Raw genomic sequence first — 21,337 nt, 5'->3', positions numbered from 1 at the left:
AAGGAAGGCGCAATGAGCTTGTGGTTAGCGAACAAAACTAAGGTGATTTGGAATTCCCTGGCGAAAAAGTACATAGCAGCTTCAGGTGATGCCAGTGTTCATATATGATCCACATGTACGAGGCCAGCTTTGTCAGCAAGTTTGTACCTGGCCAGTGCTGGCCCACAACATATATTGCAATTGAGCGATATATACACGACACAGAACTCGCCATGCTATATCGTCATCCTTTTCTTTAATTTTTCTCGTCTTAAACATTTTGTCCCATGCATCCTCTGCTGCACAGAACAGCCCGAAATGCACCGCTCATTCAAACTACCTCTACGCATGAATAGCGTGGTCATGATTCGGTTGTGTGCTACTTAATTGATACGGTGCACTAGATATTAAACATGGTCGAATGGCGCGTGCGACATGTTTATGCGCGAAATTCGCTTGCGACCAGTAAGTAATCTATCATTAAACTCCTTAGCACACGTTGGTTCATCTTTAATGTCAACAGCCGGGCTGTGGTCTTTAGGCACAAAAATACTGGCGTCAGTTGATATATTCAGAAATTTATAATAGTTATAGTTGCCGCTTAGTCAGTCCGATTCATTCCATAAGCTAAGAAAATTAAGAATGAGCCCAGGAAACATAATAGCAAAAAATAGCTACAAACGGTGATTCTACATGTTTATCAATGTATAAAACTGCCTTAACACGGTACGGAAATTTTGGCACACCGACTACTTAAAGGGTTGCGATCCCTATATTGTCACGTGGCACCGCAAGAAAAGCTGTTATAACTAGAACGTACACTGCTATCTTTGCTTCGTCTGCTCAAACGCGTCGTTTATCGTTGCGCGGTCATTTAACCTCCAGACGTGCGGTGGGGAGTTAATTGCCTATTGTCTTGGATGCTTTTGATGTATAGTTTCCACGGAAGCCGAGCCAGTTATTCTTACTGAGTGCTCAATCGCCACCTGTTCGTAATTCAAGTAGCACTACCTATATACGCCGGGGGTTGCCACTAATCCTTTCGTCTCACAACCTTGGTTTCGGTGCTGAGACTGAGCACATATTCGCGGCGATCTTTTTCTGCAAGACTCTGAAGCAAATCACCATCAATGGCTCCTTTCGGCATTTAACCTTGAGGAATTTCGGGGAGGTAGATGCGACAGACACCAAGGTTCCCATCATGCCGTCTGGAAAGGTTGTAGCTCTTGCACTGAACGTTCTCGAAAACGTTTTATCTTGATCTTGAAAAAGAGCTGATCGTTCACCATAAAGGATGGCGGCCGCCAGGGGCTACTCGCCATTATCTCGCGCTTTGTCTTGGAAGGCGCCACCAACGACAAACACAAAACCTTCGAACCTAATTCTAAGGTTTTTGTTAAACTGAAATTAATTTAAATTTCACAGTTTGACTTAAGTTTAAGAATACAAGGAACAATGTGTCACCTACACACTATAGGTAAGGTTTCGGATAAAGATTTGAAGTTCATGGAGAGGAAATTATTCACTATTTTTAACTATCACGTCGACATTGTCGTGAACACTTTTCGAAAGTGATAAGAATTCACGTTTTGCGTTGTTTTCTTCTCGAGTTCCAATTTTTGCTTTCTTTCAAGAATTCATCTCGTGCGTGTGTAAATTGCCGTAATAGTAACATTTCGTGGGACTTATCAGCGTGGTCAACATTTTTCTAAGGAGCCACAAACTGACCCTCGCAAACAAAACAGGGCGTTATGAGAACTCCGGGCACTAACTGTCAGGTAAAAGAAAGCAGAACAAACCCTGGCTCCACCTCGAGCTAGCCCTTCGAGCCGGAGGCTTACCTGAAAACCGCTTTCAAAGTGTCAAAAGAAAAGCGAAGGAGAATGTTACGCCATATGTCACACGCCGACACGTGTGACATTGCAGTTTGTGGACGACTGAACGCGAGAAATCAAGCTAGGAGGTGTTGCCACAGTGCCACAACAATCTCGACGAGCATACCGATAGGTTATCGTCAGGCATAAGGAAAGAAGACACAGTGTACGGCCTTCGTCAGTCTTGCGTCGCTCGAGCTGCGCGCTCATCTAAGTAAACATCGACATGCACAGCTTTTTAGAGGCAACACTTTCACATAAGTATAGCCACAGAGAACAGAAAACCACGTGGGAGAGCAATTCGCCTGTAACCCATCAGCTGCTGTTTAATTCAATCCACACTGCTCTCGACAAAGGTGACACAGACTGCGACCTTGAAAATTAAGAGCGCGCCCGTGTTCTTCGCCATGTGTGTGTGCTTATGTTTGAAAAAATGGGGTGCAAGTACTTTAGCGTGTTTGTACATTTTTGACTGAGTGTGAGCGACGTGTTCATTTTGGTTTGGTTTGGTTTGGTTTGGTTTGTGGGGTTTAACGTCCCAAAGCAACTCAGGCTATGAGAGACGCCGTAGTGGAGGACTCCGGAAATTTCAACCACCTGGGGTTCTTTAACGTGCACTGACATCGCACAGCACACGGGCGCCTTGCTTTTCGCCTTCATCGAAAAGCTGCCGCCGAGGCCGGGATTCAATCCCGCGTCCTTGGGAACAGTAGTCGAGCGCCGTAATCACTGCGCCACCCCGGCGGGGTGTGTTCATTTTGGTGGACTGCGCAAAACTTTCAGTGTAACATAGTATGCTCGGGTTACTTTGCCTTCCATGGAACAAACTTCAGCCTGTGAAGGAATTTTTCTTCTGTTTTCGTTCTCTTTATGTGTTCAAAGTTGCTCTTGCTCTGAGCACGTGCTTGATATAAAATTTTCTAGTGTACTGTGGTTCTGATGTCCGAGTCAGCGATGTGTTCTATCTCCCTAAAGCCCGGAAAACCGGAGATGGGAATGGTTTCCGGGACTTTATTTTTTTTTTTTTTTCAAATTTATGCGTTCCTGAAGCACTCTGCACAAGAATAAGGAGTGCGAAGGGAGGGAATTCGTTTGCCGAGCACGTTCCCTGTTTACAAGCGCCCGTGTTATGAGGTTTGCTTCAAACTCCAGTTAGCTGTGGTGATGTTATACATGGCAGTAACGAAAGTAACGGTCATAACAGTTAGTCTACGGTCGTACCAATCGAAAAAAAAAAAAGGAAACTGCAGAACCGCGTCAAAAATAAGACAAAATAATCTATATTTCTGTCGCAATGTTAGACTTGCGTGCCCTTCTGTGGTAGTTTCTCGTAGCTCTGTAGATTTTCTGGACTGATTTTGTTTAATCTGTAGTTGTTCGGTACTTTTCTGTTGTAACTACACAAAATTGTGACGTTACTGCAGACACTGCGGTTTCTGTTGTCACAACAGCTTCGCGCTCAAAAAACGCAAGCAAATTTTGTTCTGACAAATGAAAACTTTCTGTAGCTTTTTCGACTAGGAAACATTTCTAGCCTTTCCAGTAGTGATTTAGTCGTGGTGTTAGTACACTGTCTAGTCGTGGTGGTAGTAATAGTAGTACTATCATTAGTTGCAGCAATAGTGGGTGGCGGCAGTACTGGCAGTGGTGGCAGTGGGTGGTGGGGACGGTAGCACGGGTGGTGGCAGTACCAGTGGTATTAGTAGCGGGTGGTGACAATACCAGTAGTAAAAGCCGTGGAAACCCGCCGGGGTGGCGCAGTGGTTCTGGTGCTCGGCTATGTTCCCAAGGATGCGGGATCGAATCTCGGCCTTGCTGGTCGCTTTTCAGTGGAGGCGAAAAGCTAGACGCCAGTGTTGCGTGTGATGTCATTGCACGTTAAAGAGCCCCAGATAGTCAACATTTTCGGAGTCCTCCCCTACGGACCTCTCACAGCCTGAGTCGCTTTGGGACGTTAAACCCCACAACCAAACCAGTAGTGGTGGTAGGGGCGGCAGTAGAAGTAGTTTATAAAATTAGCAGTAGTAGTGGTCGGTGGCAGTCGTAGTAATAGTATTAGTAGGGGTGGTGGTAGTAATATAGGGGCAGCTATCTCTGGGAATAAGTGGTAGCATATATGGTAATAGGAGAAGTAGTAGTAGTAGCGGTGGTAGATTTGCAGCACAATAAGTAGTTGTAGCAGCCGCAATGATAACAGTAGGAGTAGCGGTACTAATCGCCGTTGTAGAGTAAAATCAGTCATAGCTTTAGTATTATTAACAGTAGGGCGACGCTTAAGCTTCGACTGAAGAGCAGGCGCAAAACCGTGCGTAGTTTGCTTAATCTACTGTCTTACGATGGACTACGACGCAATGACTCAGCACTTTCAGCTTTTGTTATCTTGAGTTTTTATTCTTAATTTTATTTGTTATTCAGCTGTTTCATTTCATTTCATTTTATTTATTTGATTTTTGCTATTTCTAATTATCGATATTTAATCAATTGTGGCAGCAGTATTAACCACCAATCACGTATCGCACTTCCCATTCATTACCTAGAACATATCGATAAACTACTGGCTTTCACTTTCCCTACCATGTTCTCAACACTTCCAAGAACTCCCGATAACAACCGAGCAGAAACTGGGGTACGGCGACGGTTTCTCAACCGAAAGTGCCGTATACGCTTTACATAATAAAATGGAACTAGGGATAGTAGTAGTAGTAGTAGTAGTAGTAGTAGTAGTAGTAGTAGTAGTAGTAGTAGTAGTAGTAGTAGTAGTAGTAGTAGTTGTTGTTGTTGTTGTTGTTGTTGTTGTAGTAGTAGTAGTGGTGGTGGTAGTAGTAGTAGTGGTAGTAGTAGTAGTAGTAGTAGTAGTAGTAGTAGTGGTGGCGGTGGTGCTGGTGGTGGTAGTAGTAGTAGTAGTAGTAGTAGTAGTAGTAGTAGTAGTAGTAGCATCGGGTAGAGTAATGATAAAAATAAGTGTTAAAAGAAGGGTTGCGCTTAGGTCTGCTTAAAAGGATAGTACGAAAGCCTCTCTTTTCTATCAAACCCATGACGTTGTGCAATCACTATCATCATTATCTCTGTCATCACTATAGCTAACTACTATCGTCATCGCCACTGGCACTGTTATCACCCTTACTAAATATATTAACTACCACTATCACTGCTACTATCACTGACTATCATCAGCATCCCTATTATCACCAACTATCATCATCATAGCCATATCTACTATCACCAACTATCATATCGTCATTGTCATCCCCACAATCATTGATACCATCACCAACTACTATCGGCATCGCAGTAGCCACTATCATTATCATTACTGTCTATTATCATCAACATCTCCATCATCATATCACTATATATCCCAAACTACTATCCTCATTGGCCCTATCATCATCTTCACTGTCACAACTACCCCTATCACTACTGCTATCACTAACTACGTATCATCACATACTGTCAGTAACTATCGTCATCACTATTTTTACTACCACTATTACTACTAATATTATCACCAACGGTCTCACTATATATTGTCGATAACTGTCAGTAACTACCATTATCATTATTTTTACCATCACCATCATTAGCAGCAGCTTCCATCGCTTAATATATATATATATATATATATATATATATATATATATATATATATATATATATATATATATATATATATATATATATATATATATATATATATATATATATATATATATATATATATATATATATATATATATATATATATATATACACAGATGCGATTGTTCGTTTCGGAGTCCTCCCCTACGGGCCTCTCACAGCCTGAGTCGCTTTGGGACGTTAAACCCCATAACCAAACCAGTAGTGGTGGTAGTGGCGGTAGTAGAAGTAGTTTATAAAATTAGCAGTAGTAGTGGTCGGTGGCAGTCGTAGTAATAGTAGTAGTAGGGGTGGTGGTAGTAATATAGGGGCAGCTATCTCTGGGAATAAGTGGTAGCATATATGGTAATAGGAGAAGTAGTAGTAGTAGCGGTGGTAGATTTGCAGCACAATAAGTAGTTGTAGCAGCCGCAATGATAACAGTAGGAGTAGCGGTACTAATCGCCGTTGTAGAGTAAAATCAGCCATAGCTTTAGTATATGTATATATATATATATATATATATATATATATATATATATATATATATATATATATATATATATATATATTGTTACGGACGACAAGGAAGAAGAAGCGGGCAGTGGCGCGGGCAGGAGCGTTCGCGCTAGGCCCGCGAACATTCATTAAACGTCATCTACCATCGTCATCGGTCATGTTCTGTCTCCTGTGTTCATCGGCTTGCCGCTTCGTAACATTTGGTTGGAGGTGCGGCGTACGGCATCCCCATCTTCGCCTTGGAGCATCGACGCCATCTTCAAGCCGGGACCATCACCGAGCTAGGGCCCAGGAACATCGCCGAGCAGCTTCGCCCCAGCTTTTCAAGCCCAGACCTGAACAACTACCACCGCCTAGCCCCCAGCCCGGACCTGAAGACAAGGAGAACAGACGTACCAATCAGAACCGAGATAAAGGACCCGAAAGACCCGAATGACCCGAAGGAACCGATGGACACGAACACGCAACCCCCGTCCAAGCTGCCCGACGTGACCTCGAGCCATCGGTCCCATGGACTCTGGTGACGGATGGTTGACAGCTCCAAGGGAGGCGGATCACCCACGCATCAGACATGGTACCGGCAAGCCGTTCTATTCTTCCTTCTTCCTCTTCTTCTTCAAGCATCCAGACACGCCCATCATCACGCCATAAAATCATTAACATCGCTAAACTTCCTCGTCCACGATCGGGACGATCGCTCGGTGGCCCCGGGTCATGTTACGGACGACAAGGAAGAAGAAGCGGGCAGTGGCGCGGGCAGGAGCGCTCGCGCTAGTCCCGCGAACATTCATTAAACGTCATCTACCATCGTCACCGGTCATGTTCTGTCTCCTGTGTTGCGCTGGCTGAGGGACTCGCGCCGTAGAAAGTTGAGTTTGAGTATGGTGCTCGGCCTGTTTGCCTCCTCTCTTCCCGAAGAAGGAACACATCTCCAACTGAATACTGTAGTTGGAGTGGTAATACTAGTAGTGGCAGTAGCAGCAACATTATCGGTCGTAATAAAGCAGTATCAGTGGTGAAGTGGTAGCATTAGTAGCAGCAGCAGCGTTAGTAAGGCTGGAACCGTAATTTTCGAAGTATAGTCTGAACCCTGTGAATGGTCCCCTGGGGCAAATTTTGGATCAAAATAAAACCTTTTTACATAAAAGGTCAGCACTCTATGTATGGTCTCCTCTTGTATAGTTATCGGGGGCGGGTTTTAGCTGAAAAGAGGTAATATTTCCCGCAAGCAGTACAGAAATACCAGCGCATCAAGATGGGCTAGTCGATTTTTCGTAACTGCAAACATAAGCGCAATAAACGGCAACTGCATGCATGGACAGAAGAGACAACACGAACGCTACTGAAAAACTGAAGGTTTGTGCGTTTGGGTATTTATTGATTTATTTACATTCAGTGAGGTTTTACACGTGTGCTTACAAATGCAAACACTGAGAAACATGTGCTGTAAGTACTACGAGCAGCATTTGCTTTCATATATCGTAGCCGGTTGGAACTGGTTTCGCTATATGATTTAGCAAGATAGATTGTCGCAGGCGATGTCAGGCCGCGTTTTGTTTTTCTTTTGCTCCGACAGAGCGTCTTAGAAAATTAAACCATGCGTAGTCAGAACATACTACGTAGTCCGTACCACGCAAAACTATAACTTCTAAACACGTATAGACCGCGGACTATAGTCCGGACATTACGGTAGTTTTAACCTTAGCAACAGTAGTGCTAGTAAGGCTAGCGATACCGGTAGTAACGAGCAGTACAGCAGTACCCTCCAGCAGCAGAAGTAGCAGCAGCTGTAGCAAGACCAGCAGTGGTAGAAGTTGTGATATTAGCAATAGCAGTAGCAGTAGCCGTAGCAGCAATAGCAGCAGTAGTATTAGTAGTACCAGTAGGGTGGCGATGGTGGTATTTCAAAGTCGTACCCCTTCAAAGAATGCTGTAAATACTGCAAAGCAACTGTCCGGAATGTTCAGAGCAAAAAGTGTATATTGCATTTTGATGCCAAGGCTTCTGCTTGCATATTTAATAACATGCAAGCAGAAGCCGACGTCCGGAGGGCGTTGAGGACGTTGGCTGCCGCACTAGCAGCAGCCGCACTTGCAGGCAACAAAAAACAGCCCCTTTATGCACCGGTGTACGTAATTAAGAAGTCATTTATTTGCCTAACTCCGCACTGCCTCTGAACGTTACAGCATTTCCGTCTGAATCGTGCCAGAGAGCTGTTCCCGTCTTTGCACTCATTTTCCGGAAGCAGCTTGCTCAAGCGGGCAATCAGTAGTCTTTTTCACTGCGACATGTGTAATTCGGCTATTTAGGGAACTGAAGACCGAGTTCTGGCGTGTATAACTGAGTGATTGTCCAGCAGGCAATAAGTCTGGTATATTTAAAGCCACCACTGTATGCGACTGTCCTCGAGACACGTAACTTACTGTCCTCTAAGTGGCCGGAAGCGCACAAACCGAGCACTGTTTTCCAACCACAGGCAGCTAAAAGGGAGTCAGTGAACATAAATAAAAAGCGTATTTTGTTTTTCACGTTTTCCAAAGTTGATTGTTGGGTTCGGAGGCGCAGCTCGTGCTGCTTCGCACATCTTTGACACGTTGCCAGTGAGATCAACTGCCGTGTCGGCCACTGTTGCGGGACACACACAGAGTATATGGATTCGGCATCTCTAGTTCCAGCGCAGCCCGCCTGCGTTATTGCTCTCATGAGTTGTTATCTGGGTGTGACCTTCAGAATCGCGCTTCAGTGTGTTCTACTCTTGCGAGCAAGGACGATTACAGTCCGTGTTTTTTCCCTAACGCAAAGCATCCTGACTCAGCTGCCAGCTCATAGAAGCGTGGCGTTTGTTACGCTTGAAGAGTAATCGACAATTACTCCCTTGCACGTGTTGTGTACACGCCTGAACCGTATCAGACAACTTCGGAGTAAATTATGTAACATGCGCCTCCATCTCACTGTGACGCTTCCTCGCGTCAGGAGCTTGTAACCAGTATTTCGAGAAGCTATTTTGGGCAGATTTTGGCAAGTACAACTAGTAACACGTAGCTCTAATTAAGTTGTGAAAATGCAAACGCTGACCAAAATACTAAATAGTCAGCATTTACATAATGCACTATGATTATCTCCATTGGTACTCTTGCCGAGCCGTCTGCACTTCGCAGCACTGGATTTAGCAAGCGAACTGAACGTCGATCAAGCACCCTGCTTAATGCTGAAAGGATCATTTTTTTACAATGTACTTCATTAACGTAAAACATACTCCTACCATGCGCTCATATTTCACCAATATCGTCACAACAATAATCGTCATCATCACAATCGCTACTACGGACATGTTGCGTCTATTGGAGGTAACCTTTTAATATGTGCCGAAGTAAGAGCCTTAGTTGAGTTGAGTTGAGGTATGCCACAGGTGGGATTGACTTCGCTTATTCTGCCGGCAATTGCTCCAATCGAAGTCTTAATCATTTCCAGCTTGCAATGTACTGCTTCAGTCGCGGCAGTTCACTATTTTTGCCAGCCATGTCGCCCCACCTCCTGTTACCTCGCCCACAACACGATTTCTTTTTACCTTGGCCATGGTTTTTTTACCTTTTGGGAATGCTGATACGCCCTTTCTCTACTAATTTCTTCAACGTAAACTTGGTCATAAACTCAACACCCATTTATTCTCGAATCCATGCATTTACTTCGGTGTTTCAATGTTAAGCTTAGAACAGATAGACGGGTATAGTTCGCCAAAAAGGTCTCCAGGGTGCTTTTCGTATTTCCTACACCGCTCTACAACTCAGCCACATTTACAAATGCTTCTGGTGCGCTTTCTTTTTCATATACGGAGTTCATCTTGTTCACAGTTTCATAACAATGATATTAATGGCAACAAGAAGAGCGATGCTGACGTCGAAAGGCCACATCATGGTTATTTTCTGACTCTCAAAGAAGAAATATTTGTTGCCTGTCATAACTCTGCAGACAAGATCTAACCGATTTCTTTTTTCTTTTTTTTTTCTTTTTTTTTTGCGTAATCGCATGTTCTCGCAAGCGGATGTCGCTGCATGCCGTTGAAGACGAGTTGCTTTCGAGTGATGTTCGAAAATTGAAAACTCATCCAGACGGAAACACGATTCCTATCGCTTCAACAAGCAGATGCGTATTCGTCGGCGCATGCGCGCCCACTGGCAGACGACGGGGAGCTGATCCGTCTTCCGGAGGCGCTCAGCAGTGGTAATCAGGAAGAACTGTTTCTTGACCGCTACTGAGGAGATGTAGCGGCCGCACGCGAGCGGTGAAAGTGCAAGAGTGGAGGAGAAGGGGGGTGGCTGCCATTCTCTTTCTCTCTCTGAGCTCCGTGGGGAGGAGGAGGGAAGATACAGCTGGCGCAGCTGCCGGCGGCGGAACCGGCGGTTACGGACCAGTGGCCCCGCGCCGGGCCGAGGCCGGGACGCTCGGCTGGCGTTGGCGCCAGCTGCCGGACCTGCAGAGGCGAGCGCACCTGTGCGCTGCCCGAGGCACATCCGCCACGCGCATCGAGGAGCTGACCCTGTTCCCCTTGGCCGCGGGCCGCGACACCCGCCTCCGCTGCTCGAGCCAAGGGATGGGTTCCGCACAAATGCCGGCGAGAAGGCAGCACGTCCGCTCTCTCTCGGCCCACGACAGACGAGCCCACTAGCAGAAAAGTATCGCACGTTAACTGCCCCTTGCCCGAGCTGACCGTCTCGGCCCGAGAAAGAGGCACAGCGGGAGATGGAATGCCTCCCTTTTATTTTTATTTTTCTCGCGACAACAGCCGTATTCGGGAGGTCGTGTTCGAGTTGCGGCAGATTAAATGGAGAGGCATGCCCTGTGTTGTGCGATGTCAGCGCACGTTAAAGGCCCCCAGGTGGCCGAAATTACTCCGCAGCCCTTCACTACGGCACCTTTTTCACTCTTTCCGCTTTCACTCCCACTTTCGTCCCTTCCCTCACTGCGTAGGTCAGGTGTCCACGAAAAGTCTGACAGATGATGTGCTTCTCCTATCTTATAAACCAATCTAAATTTACAAGAAAAAATATGAAAATATGACCTTGACATATGGTTCGGCATAGACGTCCACCATTCCGTAGTGCGCACCCAAAAGTATAAGGTGCCTTCCTTTCCCCAAAACTGAAGAGGTGGTGTTAGAGGTTCTATCGCTACAATAGCCACAGCTTTCGCTTTATCGCTAGGTTCAAGCGATACTTAAACCGCCACAATTTTTGTTGCCTTTGTTGTACTTTCTTTCAAGCATCGTCACTTAAGTATACCCCTCAGGGCCACAATTTCGGTGAAGAACAAAACAAATAATAATCAAAGACAATTCGTGAAATGCTAACACAATTGCACATAACGTAATACAATACACTGAGATTGGATGCAATCTAGTACAGGGTAACTTGACACAATGCAATGCTGTTCAGCGTGGTATGTCAGAAGGGCTGCAGGAGAGCAAGAACATGAACGAGAAAATGCAAATGTGTTACTCAAAGCACTTGTTGCAGAAAGAAGACGGTTGTTTTCAATTTTCTACTTAGTTCAGAAGAGCACAGGTTGAAGGCTGTTGAGAATCCGTGTAAACACAGAATGCCGAAGAAATTAAAGAGGCGACGCTATTTTCTCACGGGAGTTCAACAGAACACGTTATGGAGGTCAGGAAAGTCAATATAAATCAGGAAAGGTAGGCAGAGTCGCGGAGCCTCCCACCGGTGTTGGGAAGGGGGGGGGGGGGGGGGGGGGGGTTAAAAGTTAAGCGTATATTTAGCCGTGATGAAATACTGTGGTTCCTAACAAGGTTTGGTACTGTGATACTAGTGGCATGCCTCTTAACATCCTTTAAGGTGTTAATAAAAGCTGTTTGATGGGACATTCCATATCGCTGATGTATGCTCAATTTTCATTTTGTAGTTACCGCTCATTCACCCCACGCAGCGCAGGCGATTAATTATCGTCTGAATGATTAATGATGAACCAAGAATCGAGCTGGTAAAACACCGCCCACTTTAACCACATCACAATACGCGTTATTACGTGTTTTTTTGTTCTCTCTCTCTTTAACCACAACTCAATTACGTAAGGCTCCTGTAGCCTCCTTACCATGCCACCTCAAGAGAGGAGCAGGCGCCAACCGAGAACAGCCGAACAGCCCTCTTGCGACTTTCGCGGTCACAAACAAGTGAAGTATTAAATGGATGACCCTCGTCCACGCCTTTGCTCGCAGAGGTTGGTGCCTCACCCGCAGCGTACACTGACACGCAAGCAGAGGTTCCCGCGTGTCCCCCATCTCGTGGGTGGAGTCTGGGAGCCCGACGAGGACTGCCAAGGACTTAAGTGCGCACGGAAGAGGCAGTAGAAACGGCGAAAGCAGCATCAGGTACACGCTAAACGCTTCTCGAGGCTACAGAAGGGCGCACAATTTTATGCAAATACAAGTGCTCTGAGGGTCCATTAGGCTTGGGGCGACGCGCTCGACGCCACTTGTCTTTGTTTTAAACGCGTGTCCCTCACTACGACTGTGCGGTCTTTCTTCCCCCCCTCCCTCAATTTTCAGTAACGAGTATAATTAGCTCTAATTCACTCTCTGCGGCATTTCTACTTCTATTTCGCATTTATTACTCTTGAGCCTTTGAATAAGTACGTGGTGCCGTTCGAGTCAGCATTATGGTGACCTCGGGAGCTGTCCTTCGGGTGTTCGGAAATTTTGGTGGCAACATTCTCAATAGCCCATTATTAGAAAAAAACATATACATGTATGAAAGGCAAAATCTGGAATTCTTTCTTCTAACCTTTGGAACTGAGTGGCTGACTATAGCGACTTTAACAGACCAGCTCTTTTTTATTAAACATACACAACAAACGTTGCTACTGCACCTAGACTAAAGAGAATGGTATGTGGAGATTAACGTACAAAGCAAAACAGCCGCAATTAGAAACGCCATAAAGTATTTAGCACATGGGCATTGGACATAGGATCTCCTTAACACCAGCTATTAACCACAACTTTTTTAGATATGATAACATTAAAAACCTTACTGGAGAGAAAAGCACGCTGTGCGGCGGCGTCGGTGATAGAATCCCCCCCCCCCCCCCCCTAATCAGACCAGATTATTCCCATGAGTTGGAGGAAAGTGATGACCCCGGAACGAAAGTAACATCTCCAGAATTGAAGTCACTGAATTAAGTCTTAATGAAAGTGGCTGCAAAAGGTGTGTTTTACAAGAACATCGCCTTCGACGAGACGACTCAATACCCGTATCCTCCCTCTTCTATCACGTCGGTGAGGTCAACGAAGGAGACCTAGCCTCAAGGGATGTTTTTGTTGACTTCTTCAACGTATACAGAAGTTGCGAGGAAAGGCTTTAATGGCTACCACATTCTCGATATGTAATGTAAGTATGTGCCAGGTGGATGTATTTAAATTTTTTTCAGAAGTGACTATGTGAACGAAATACACTGAAACAATCGCTACTATGTCAATAAGCAACTGTTGTGGCCGTGCACCAAAGTATGTAGCGTCTACCCGCTTATCCATGCGTTACCGTGGTGATACCATTCGTCCGAGACAGTGAGCCATTTCTTTCTGCGTTCCGTGGCATGTCTTTTTGTCACTGTGTTTGATAGCGTTAGATCGCCACAAGCGGGTCCGAAAGAAGCAAGAAACTGCGCAGCGAGCACCCTGCCCATTTCCCTCTCTAGGCAAATGTAACATCAAGCCCACATCAGGCCCACATCAGGCCCCGTCATCTACACATGGCATAGTTCTGGCCTGCTTCGTTTCGCCTATGATTGCCACCGTCTATTTATCATATTTCAATGAGTGCTAAGGGCTCCTAGAATATGCCTGTGTGAACAAGGTCGTTGTCACGCCATCCCCATTATGATCATCACTTAATCATACGTTCTTTACAGGATAAAGGCTTTTCTGACGTACCTCGAATTAACCTTGAGTAATAAAATAATAAAGTAGCATTTGTCAAAGCGGTCCATAGGCGGTTATCAGGTAATGGAGCATTGAGAAAAATAGCCATCTGCACCGGTCGTTCCACTGAGAACGGAATTCCCCCCACATCAATTACCAAGCTCCGCGCCACTTGTCTCATCTTTCTCCTTATTTTTATTATGTGCGGCATAAAAAGTGATGCTTTATCGCTAAATTGGCCTCGCGTTCTTAACATGACTTCGCAAGGACCTGCAATGAGCTGCAAATGGCTTATGCTATTAACCAAGTGCGCATGGCAAAATGAAAAAAACGACGTACTACCGGCACTTAGCAGTAAAAAAGCCGACTTTGTCGGTGGCGGGAAGGACGAAGAATTTCCTCAATAGATGTCGCCAATAGATGTCATCACCGTGATTAAATTTCCGCTTTCGGGCTTTTCGCCATTCCACACTTCGATCTTCGCCAGCTGTGCAGTAATAGCTACGGTTAACTCTCTAAAACTTTTTGCGCTGAGTTTTGTATGAATAAATCTCTACTTGAATAGGAGCGGAAGGAGAAGAGAATCGATAAAAAAAAAATTAAAAGAACGTTCAAGCTTCGTCAAAGAGCACACAGGTTAGCGCCTTCTCCTCATTTTCTTTTTATTTTCCGTTCTTTCTCATTTTTTTATTTACTGCGACATTGTTCTGATCTCCCCATACGATGTTATACGTGCACCATAACATTGCCTGTCATTCTAAAAACTGTTATTTGTTTTCATTTTTTAAGTCATTGAAGCTTTCGAATTTATTTAACATCAACACTTCCAAGCTCAAATTAGGCAGTCATACACATCTCAGTGCGACCCTTCTTGGGCGGTGCATTGCGGTCCGCCTGACAAGCAGAAGACCTGCGTCGTTCGAACTCCAATGAAAATTTATTTTTATGAATTAATTTTATTTTCTGAAATATCTTAATTCGAGAAACCTTGTCACTAGTTTTGACTTCAATTGAACCCTCTCCCGATTGGTTAGCTTTATTTGGATCTTCTGGGATTTTCTGACGCACGAGGACGGACAACGACTATACGCCTGGTTTTCAGTAGAACGAGCTCCTTGCGGTACCACGTAAAACCTCGAGAGCAGCTGCGGTTCTACGCAGCTTGAAATTTTATTCAGTGAGCTCCGCATCGCCCTTGAATGGCTTAGCGAAGCGTCTGCTGTCCTGGTCTCGCAGTGACAATGCAGTCAGGGAGATTCCAAGAACGACCGGCTTGCTGCCTTTTTCCCAGGCCACAAAAAGGGGATTAGTTAAGCGGCTGCTTTTGCTCTGTGGAGGTCTCGAGCTGGTCTTGTTCGGTCCTGCACTTGTGCTTATGCGGTCGCGCATTGCCGGCACTCTGTTTCCTGCCGTAAGTCCGTTGGCGACACTGAACGGTGGCTCTCGGTGTGGGCCTACCATTCCGTTCTTGGCTGCGTGGAAGGAGAGATGCTATCTCTCGGCCGCCTGCGGGGTGCGGTCCGCGAGACCGACGGGGAATTAATGCCGAACTATTAGGAGGCGTCATCGCAAAACCACGATGCGTGCAAATGCGAACGCGGAAAGGGACAGGCCGGCTATCTTTCACTCACATCGCATCTTCTCGTCTCGCCACACATAATGGCGATCAAACTGGAGGAGCTTGGGCTGCGGTATTACACACTGGGGTATCAAATTAAAAAGTAAAGGGGGGGGGGGGGGGGGGGAGTGGCAATTCAGTCTATCTTGCGGGAAGCTCTTTCGCACATCGAACGTGGTGAAAGCGGGATCTGGTTTGCGCACGTTATGCGATATTAGAGCGGTCGGAAGCGGTATGAACGAGCGAAGCGGGCATTCTGAATTGGGAGTATAATTCTCTCGTCTTTGGCACCTCATCTCAGCCAGCAAAACGAATAGATTGCGACAACGCAGCAGTCACTAACTTTTTGTTTTCTTTACCGCAGAAGGGACAGCAACACCGTTTTCAGGCTCAGCTAGGTCCTAGCAACACGAACGGCGCACAATCGCAACCCTCATCGCCATTCCCACTTATTTAATGAGGCTTACGGCTTCCTGCACACAGCTGCGTTCTGATAAAACGAAAAAGTCAGAAAAGCAAAATAGTTTAGTGTTACGACATACTACGCCAGTACTTATGCTGCTTACCCCGAGGGAAGTCGCTCACACACTGATCATTACAAAGCCTATACGAAATGCGCCCTTCTGGTTAGTGTGATCATTCACACTTCCCTCGGCGCGCTGCGATGCACACCTGTCCCTATCCCGTCGCTCATGCATGAGTGCACCACTGTGCACCTGCATATTCGCTGCGTAGGCATTAATAAAAGCTTGTGTATCCCTCGATGCATAAGACCATGTTGTGGCACACGCGTTGATGGTGTTGTGTTCTGACAGAAACGGCGAACGACAGCGACTGGACGCGCCAGGAACGGCGTATAAATATACACACGTCTGTCCCAACGGTCTTCGCCGGGGATCCCAGCCGCCGACAGTTCTGCGAGCTGGACTTCAAGGAGGGAGAGAGGGTTAGCGCGCGCCGCTACGTGAAGGACAACGACTGCGATCGGCCAAGCGTGAACGGCAGCGAGAACAGCATGCGCTGCCACTCTTTGGCTCGGACGCGGACGCGAAGTCGCGGAAATAGCGAAAAAAAAAAAAAAAAAAAAGTCGTGCGTTCCGCGGAGTCCGCTCCGAGCTGCCAGCACTTCTGGGCCGAGAACAGCCCGTCATCTGATGGGGAGAGGGAGATTTGCGGAAGAAGTACTATGCGTGCCTACTTGGGGTAGTTGTTCGAAGGGCTTTCAGTGGCAGATTGAGGGGGTCACGGGTGCGATTCCAGAGAACGGTGACCGCTTGAAAGGCAGCGTGAAATGGGCCTTGGCGCTTCGCTTCAGGTGCATGTAACGGAGCCCAGCAAAATGAGCTCGAGAAAAACACTGCCCCACGCCTTTTGTCAAGAGGGATACAGTTCATACAGTTGAAAAGACGGGGATTTCATCTCCGGGAAAGTTTCTGTGTAATCAGGCGATGACGGGGAAATGCGTCGCGATTTATTCTAAAACTGCAGAGAACCGTGCAGAGACAGGAAAACTCCGATATTCTACGCACTCTTCTTTGACCGTTAAACCCACCATCGCTGCCCTTCCCAAATAAACTGCTCGGTAGTTTCATTGTTATACTACAGGAGCTTGATATTTCGTGTACCTTAACATGCACACGTTTATGCAATGCTAAAGGCGCAACGGACAAGAAAAAATAATAAAAGTTCAGAAACTTAGAATTCATCGTGCTTTTTATTTGATTGATTGATTGATTAATTAATTAATTAATTAATTAATTAATTAATTAATTAATTAATTAATTAATTAATTAATTATATAATTAATTAATTAATTATATAATTAATTAATTAATTAATTAATTAATTAATTAATTGATTGATTGATTGATTGATTGATTGATTGATTGATTGATTGGTGTTTGTTTCGTGAGGCTGCGGTGCATACTGACTCACACAAGAAGAGGAATCGGCTATCTCATTAGGCTGCACTAATCCACGAGACAGCCACGAAACAGCGGATCCTCTGCTGTCCCTATTGCAGCAGCATTAATGCGCGGCGCTCAGCGAGTACCTCCACGGTGTTCCGTGAAGATGTTTATTTCGGCTAAAAAGGGCAGCTATTGCAGCCGCATGCGCATCATGGGACCTATGGCACGATCCCCCCCCCCCTGCTTTATTCTCTGTTTCTCCTTCCTTCCTCAACTTTGTACCTCCATAACGTTAAAGATTTGACTTTTTTTCGACTTTCCTTCTTTCAAAGTGAGACTTGTTGGCTGCTCAACCCATGAACTCTGGTGTAATCGCGGTCGGATTTATGCGGGGGTGAATGCAAAATACTCCTGTATGCTGTACGAGATCACTTAAAAAAAATTCCGGGTAGTCGAGATTTAACCAGGGCCCAACACTACGGCGGTTCTTTCTTCATTTCCTCTTCAAAGAGCTCTTCCACCTCCCTGCCTTCCCTCATGGTGCGGCCGGAGTGTCTACCGGAAGGAAAGACAGCTCTAACGCCTTTTATTTCCTCTAAATCACATTTTTCTCTCCTCGCAATGGAAGAAGCAGTGCAAGGGGCAACGTTAAAGTCGATGAAAATGGGTAAAGTGTGCGACGCACTACTATATACTCACCGTTGCCGGACGTGTGCGACAGCGGCGTGTTGGACGGCGGCTCCAGGGACTCGAGACAGGCGAGCCGAAGCTCCTGACGGCCACCAGCCGAGCCACGGCTCAGCTCCAGGAACACCTGCGCCACACAATCCGCTCCGTCAACAATTATTTCGGGCCCAGAATGGATATTGGACATTCGCCAAGTACTCTGTAACAAAATCTGCAACAATGCCTAGAAGGGTAGGTTCAAGGTTCGTAGTGCATTCCAGGTTATAAAGGTGGAGTCTAGCTTAATGGTACCCAAGAAAGGTGTACGTACCCTTAAACACAGGAACTTGTATTCTACCTTCCGGGGATGCGCACGTCCTGTCGCATCACATTTCTTTGTGCCGTTAAACTCGGCCAGTGGCGAACTTAGGTGCAGGGAACCGCTCCCAATACAAAATTTATGTTGTAGGCGATCATGACAAAACTAAATCTGTCCCGAACAATGTGCAAAACATGAGCTGTTCAAATAAGATCCCCCCCCCCCCCCTCCCTTATCCTCTCTAGAGTATATAACCCATAAATACGCGTCTTAGCTTGGCTCAGTCAAACTGCAAGCGAAACATTTGATCGCGGATGCGGTCTGACAAGAGCGGGCTGTCATCGAAACCAGTTGTGGACAATGCTGGACTTTATCGACAAGAACTCACTTCTACGAAGACGGGAATAGTTTAAGCTTCCAACTCATAGGGAAAAAAAAAATCATTTTGACCTTTTTTCCGTGTTCGGAGCTGGTAGTCAAATCTGTCGTAGAAAACCTAAGGGCTTGGTTTTTGAAAACAATTGTCAGGAAGCAGTAGAATTTGATTATACATTTTATGACCATGTTGATAGAAAGAGTCTAAGCCTCCGATGCATAGCGAAATTTGACTCTGGTCTTCCAGCGGGTAGTTAAAACTCCCATAGAGAACAAAAAGGGTGCGTTTTTAAGTAATTGTGAAAAAAGAGTAGAGTATTATGAAGTACTTTTTTTAAAACATTAAGAGCATTGTTTAAACTTCCGATGCGTGGCGAAACCTTGCTTCTGAAGTTTGCCCTGCCCTTACAACAACAAAGTCAAATCGCCACAAATAATGGGGTACGTTTTCTAAGAAAATGTCCAGAATTACTGGGTATGCTTTACGCCCTCCACTTGCAGTCGTATATTCTCGAAACGCAAGTGTCAATTTTGCTGTTTCTGACGCTCGCATGTGGACAAGCTATTTTACCTTTAGGTCTTCTAAAACACTTCACCACCGTCCCCAGAAGTAGCCTATATTTCTCTGTTCTTCTCTTCTGCTCTTTAGTGAACTGTGCATGCGCGCTGTCAAGTTAACAGATGTGTTAACTCTTCTATTGCGTAGCCTGTCACTGATGCCATTAGGCAAGAACGGTACGGCATACAAGTTCCATAACAACACCGTAGCTGATGATGAACGTGGTGTCTGCGTCATGTGGATACGTCCTTCGTTATTTAGTCCATTTTCTCACTCTGGCTTTGTTAAGAACTCGTCTTCGTCTTTCACTATTCTGCATCCTGTTTACCTGGGCATTCAGAAACTAGTGTTATCCCTTGGCCGCCGGTGACATCGCGTAACTCCATGGGGACATTTTAAACCTGTAATCTCGGAAAAAACTGCGCAGACCAAAGAGATTGTGCGCAAACATGCGGATTATCGTGATTAATTCTTCCTTTTCGTTTAAAAATCAGCCCTATCAAATGCTTCTTACGCTCATGTCGACTATTTCCAACGGCCATGAAAAATAGGTCCATGTACCGAACACACAAAATCACAGGATGGTTTTGAGTGCTTATCGCCATGCGGCAAACTATATATAGCGCTTTCCCTAATTTCATTGGCTTGGGAAAACAAACCAACTTTCGATACGTAAACCGAATTGAAGCCTATAAGAGTGTGAGCATTTGAAACGATATGTTTCAAGCGCGCGTCCATGCTGAGGCGTGAAGGAAAAATTAGACCTCTACCGGCTACGACAGAAGTCGGCTCCTAGGTTGAGATGACTGTCTCCCTCAGTATTAATTAGCCAGGAGCTGTTCATTATTATTATTTTTTTGTAAAGATTGATTTTTCCTTTTCATCATTTCCTCATCCCTATGACTGATTGCTACCACCTGAGATGACAGAGCTGACATCTAGAACCTGAAGTCTGTAGCAGCCACCGTTCTAGAAGGCGAACCTGACGAATAGAATAAAGGGGGAAAATAACTAATCGTGAAAATAATCATTATAAAACACTGATTCAGTTCTGCAATGCTACTTTGCTATACGGATCCCTAAGGCCTATGGCTGAGAAGGCTATGCGGTGAACTAGTGTGTTTAAATGAAGTAGATGCAATGGAGCAAGACTGAACGTGTACAACGCTACCATACGGGAGATATTGAACCGCACGCCTTGTGGAGAAGCCGTCTCACTGGCTGCCTAGGAGGTCTCAAAAATAAAAGAAAGAAACGTCCGCTATGACCAAAGTGGGGGCATCGGCCGATATGCCGGGACATGGTAAAACCACCACGTATCCGGACTTCCTCAGATATTGGCTGGACGCGGTGGGAGCTCGAGATTCCCCGGTTTAACGCGGGCGTGCTCGTGCAAGGTGACCGCGGCTCCCGTGTCGCACGTCGCCGTCGTCCATACACACCGTCCCGAGCATAGCGGCGGGACGATGGAGGGGTCATTAGAGGAGGCCGCCAAGGGCGGAGGCGCGCGAGGCCCGGGTCCGGCCGGCCGGCCCAGTTTTTTTTTTTTTTTTTTCTCCTTCGAGGCGCGGGCCGCGCGAAAGTGGCTGCTGCCGCTGCCCCTTGCGCGTGTGCGGCTTGACGCAACGTGGCCCAGTTTAAAAAGTCGCCCCCTTCCATTGTCCGCCACGCGAGCCGCACGCGACGCGCGCGGCCATTGTCGACCGGAACAAAGGGCGGCCCGAAGGACGCGCCGTATCGGTTCGGCACCGCGCGCTCCTCGCGCCGTCGCCGATACGCATCGCTCGCGACAAAGCTTTGACTTCAGCCGAGAACCACGCCGCTCACCACCACCGCCCCAGGGCCGCCGAAGGCTGCGGCGACGCGTGGTCCGAGGGAGTGCCACCAGGTTACGGGCAGCCACGGATGCTCACGGAGCAAAAGGGCAGCGAGAACCAATTCTTCTCCCGGAACCGCGCCAAGGATTACGTCAG

The 21,337-nt window shown here is 46.2% G+C and overlaps 1 protein-coding gene across 3 annotated transcripts in view; it reads right to left on the bottom strand.

The window, feature by feature from the left end:
• Nucleotides 1-21,337, bottom strand: part of LOC146197593 (uncharacterized) — a 225,800-nt gene that overhangs the window by 85,166 nt on the left and 119,297 nt on the right. For all 3 annotated transcript variants that reach the window (XM_084599505.1, XM_084599504.1, XM_084599506.1), the window contains one exon: nt 18,145-18,259. In XM_084599505.1, coding sequence (XP_084455631.1) covers nt 18,145-18,259 — 115 coding nt within the window. The remainder of the gene's footprint in view (nt 1-18,144; nt 18,260-21,337) is intronic.

Source organism: Amblyomma maculatum, chromosome 3 (assembly GCF_055883805.1).
Source record: "Amblyomma maculatum isolate TAMU_Amacu chromosome 3, ASM5588380v1, whole genome shotgun sequence".
Lineage (NCBI taxonomy): Eukaryota > Metazoa > Arthropoda > Arachnida > Ixodida > Ixodidae > Amblyomma > Amblyomma maculatum.
This window is presented reverse-complemented; position numbering and strand designations above follow the sequence as displayed.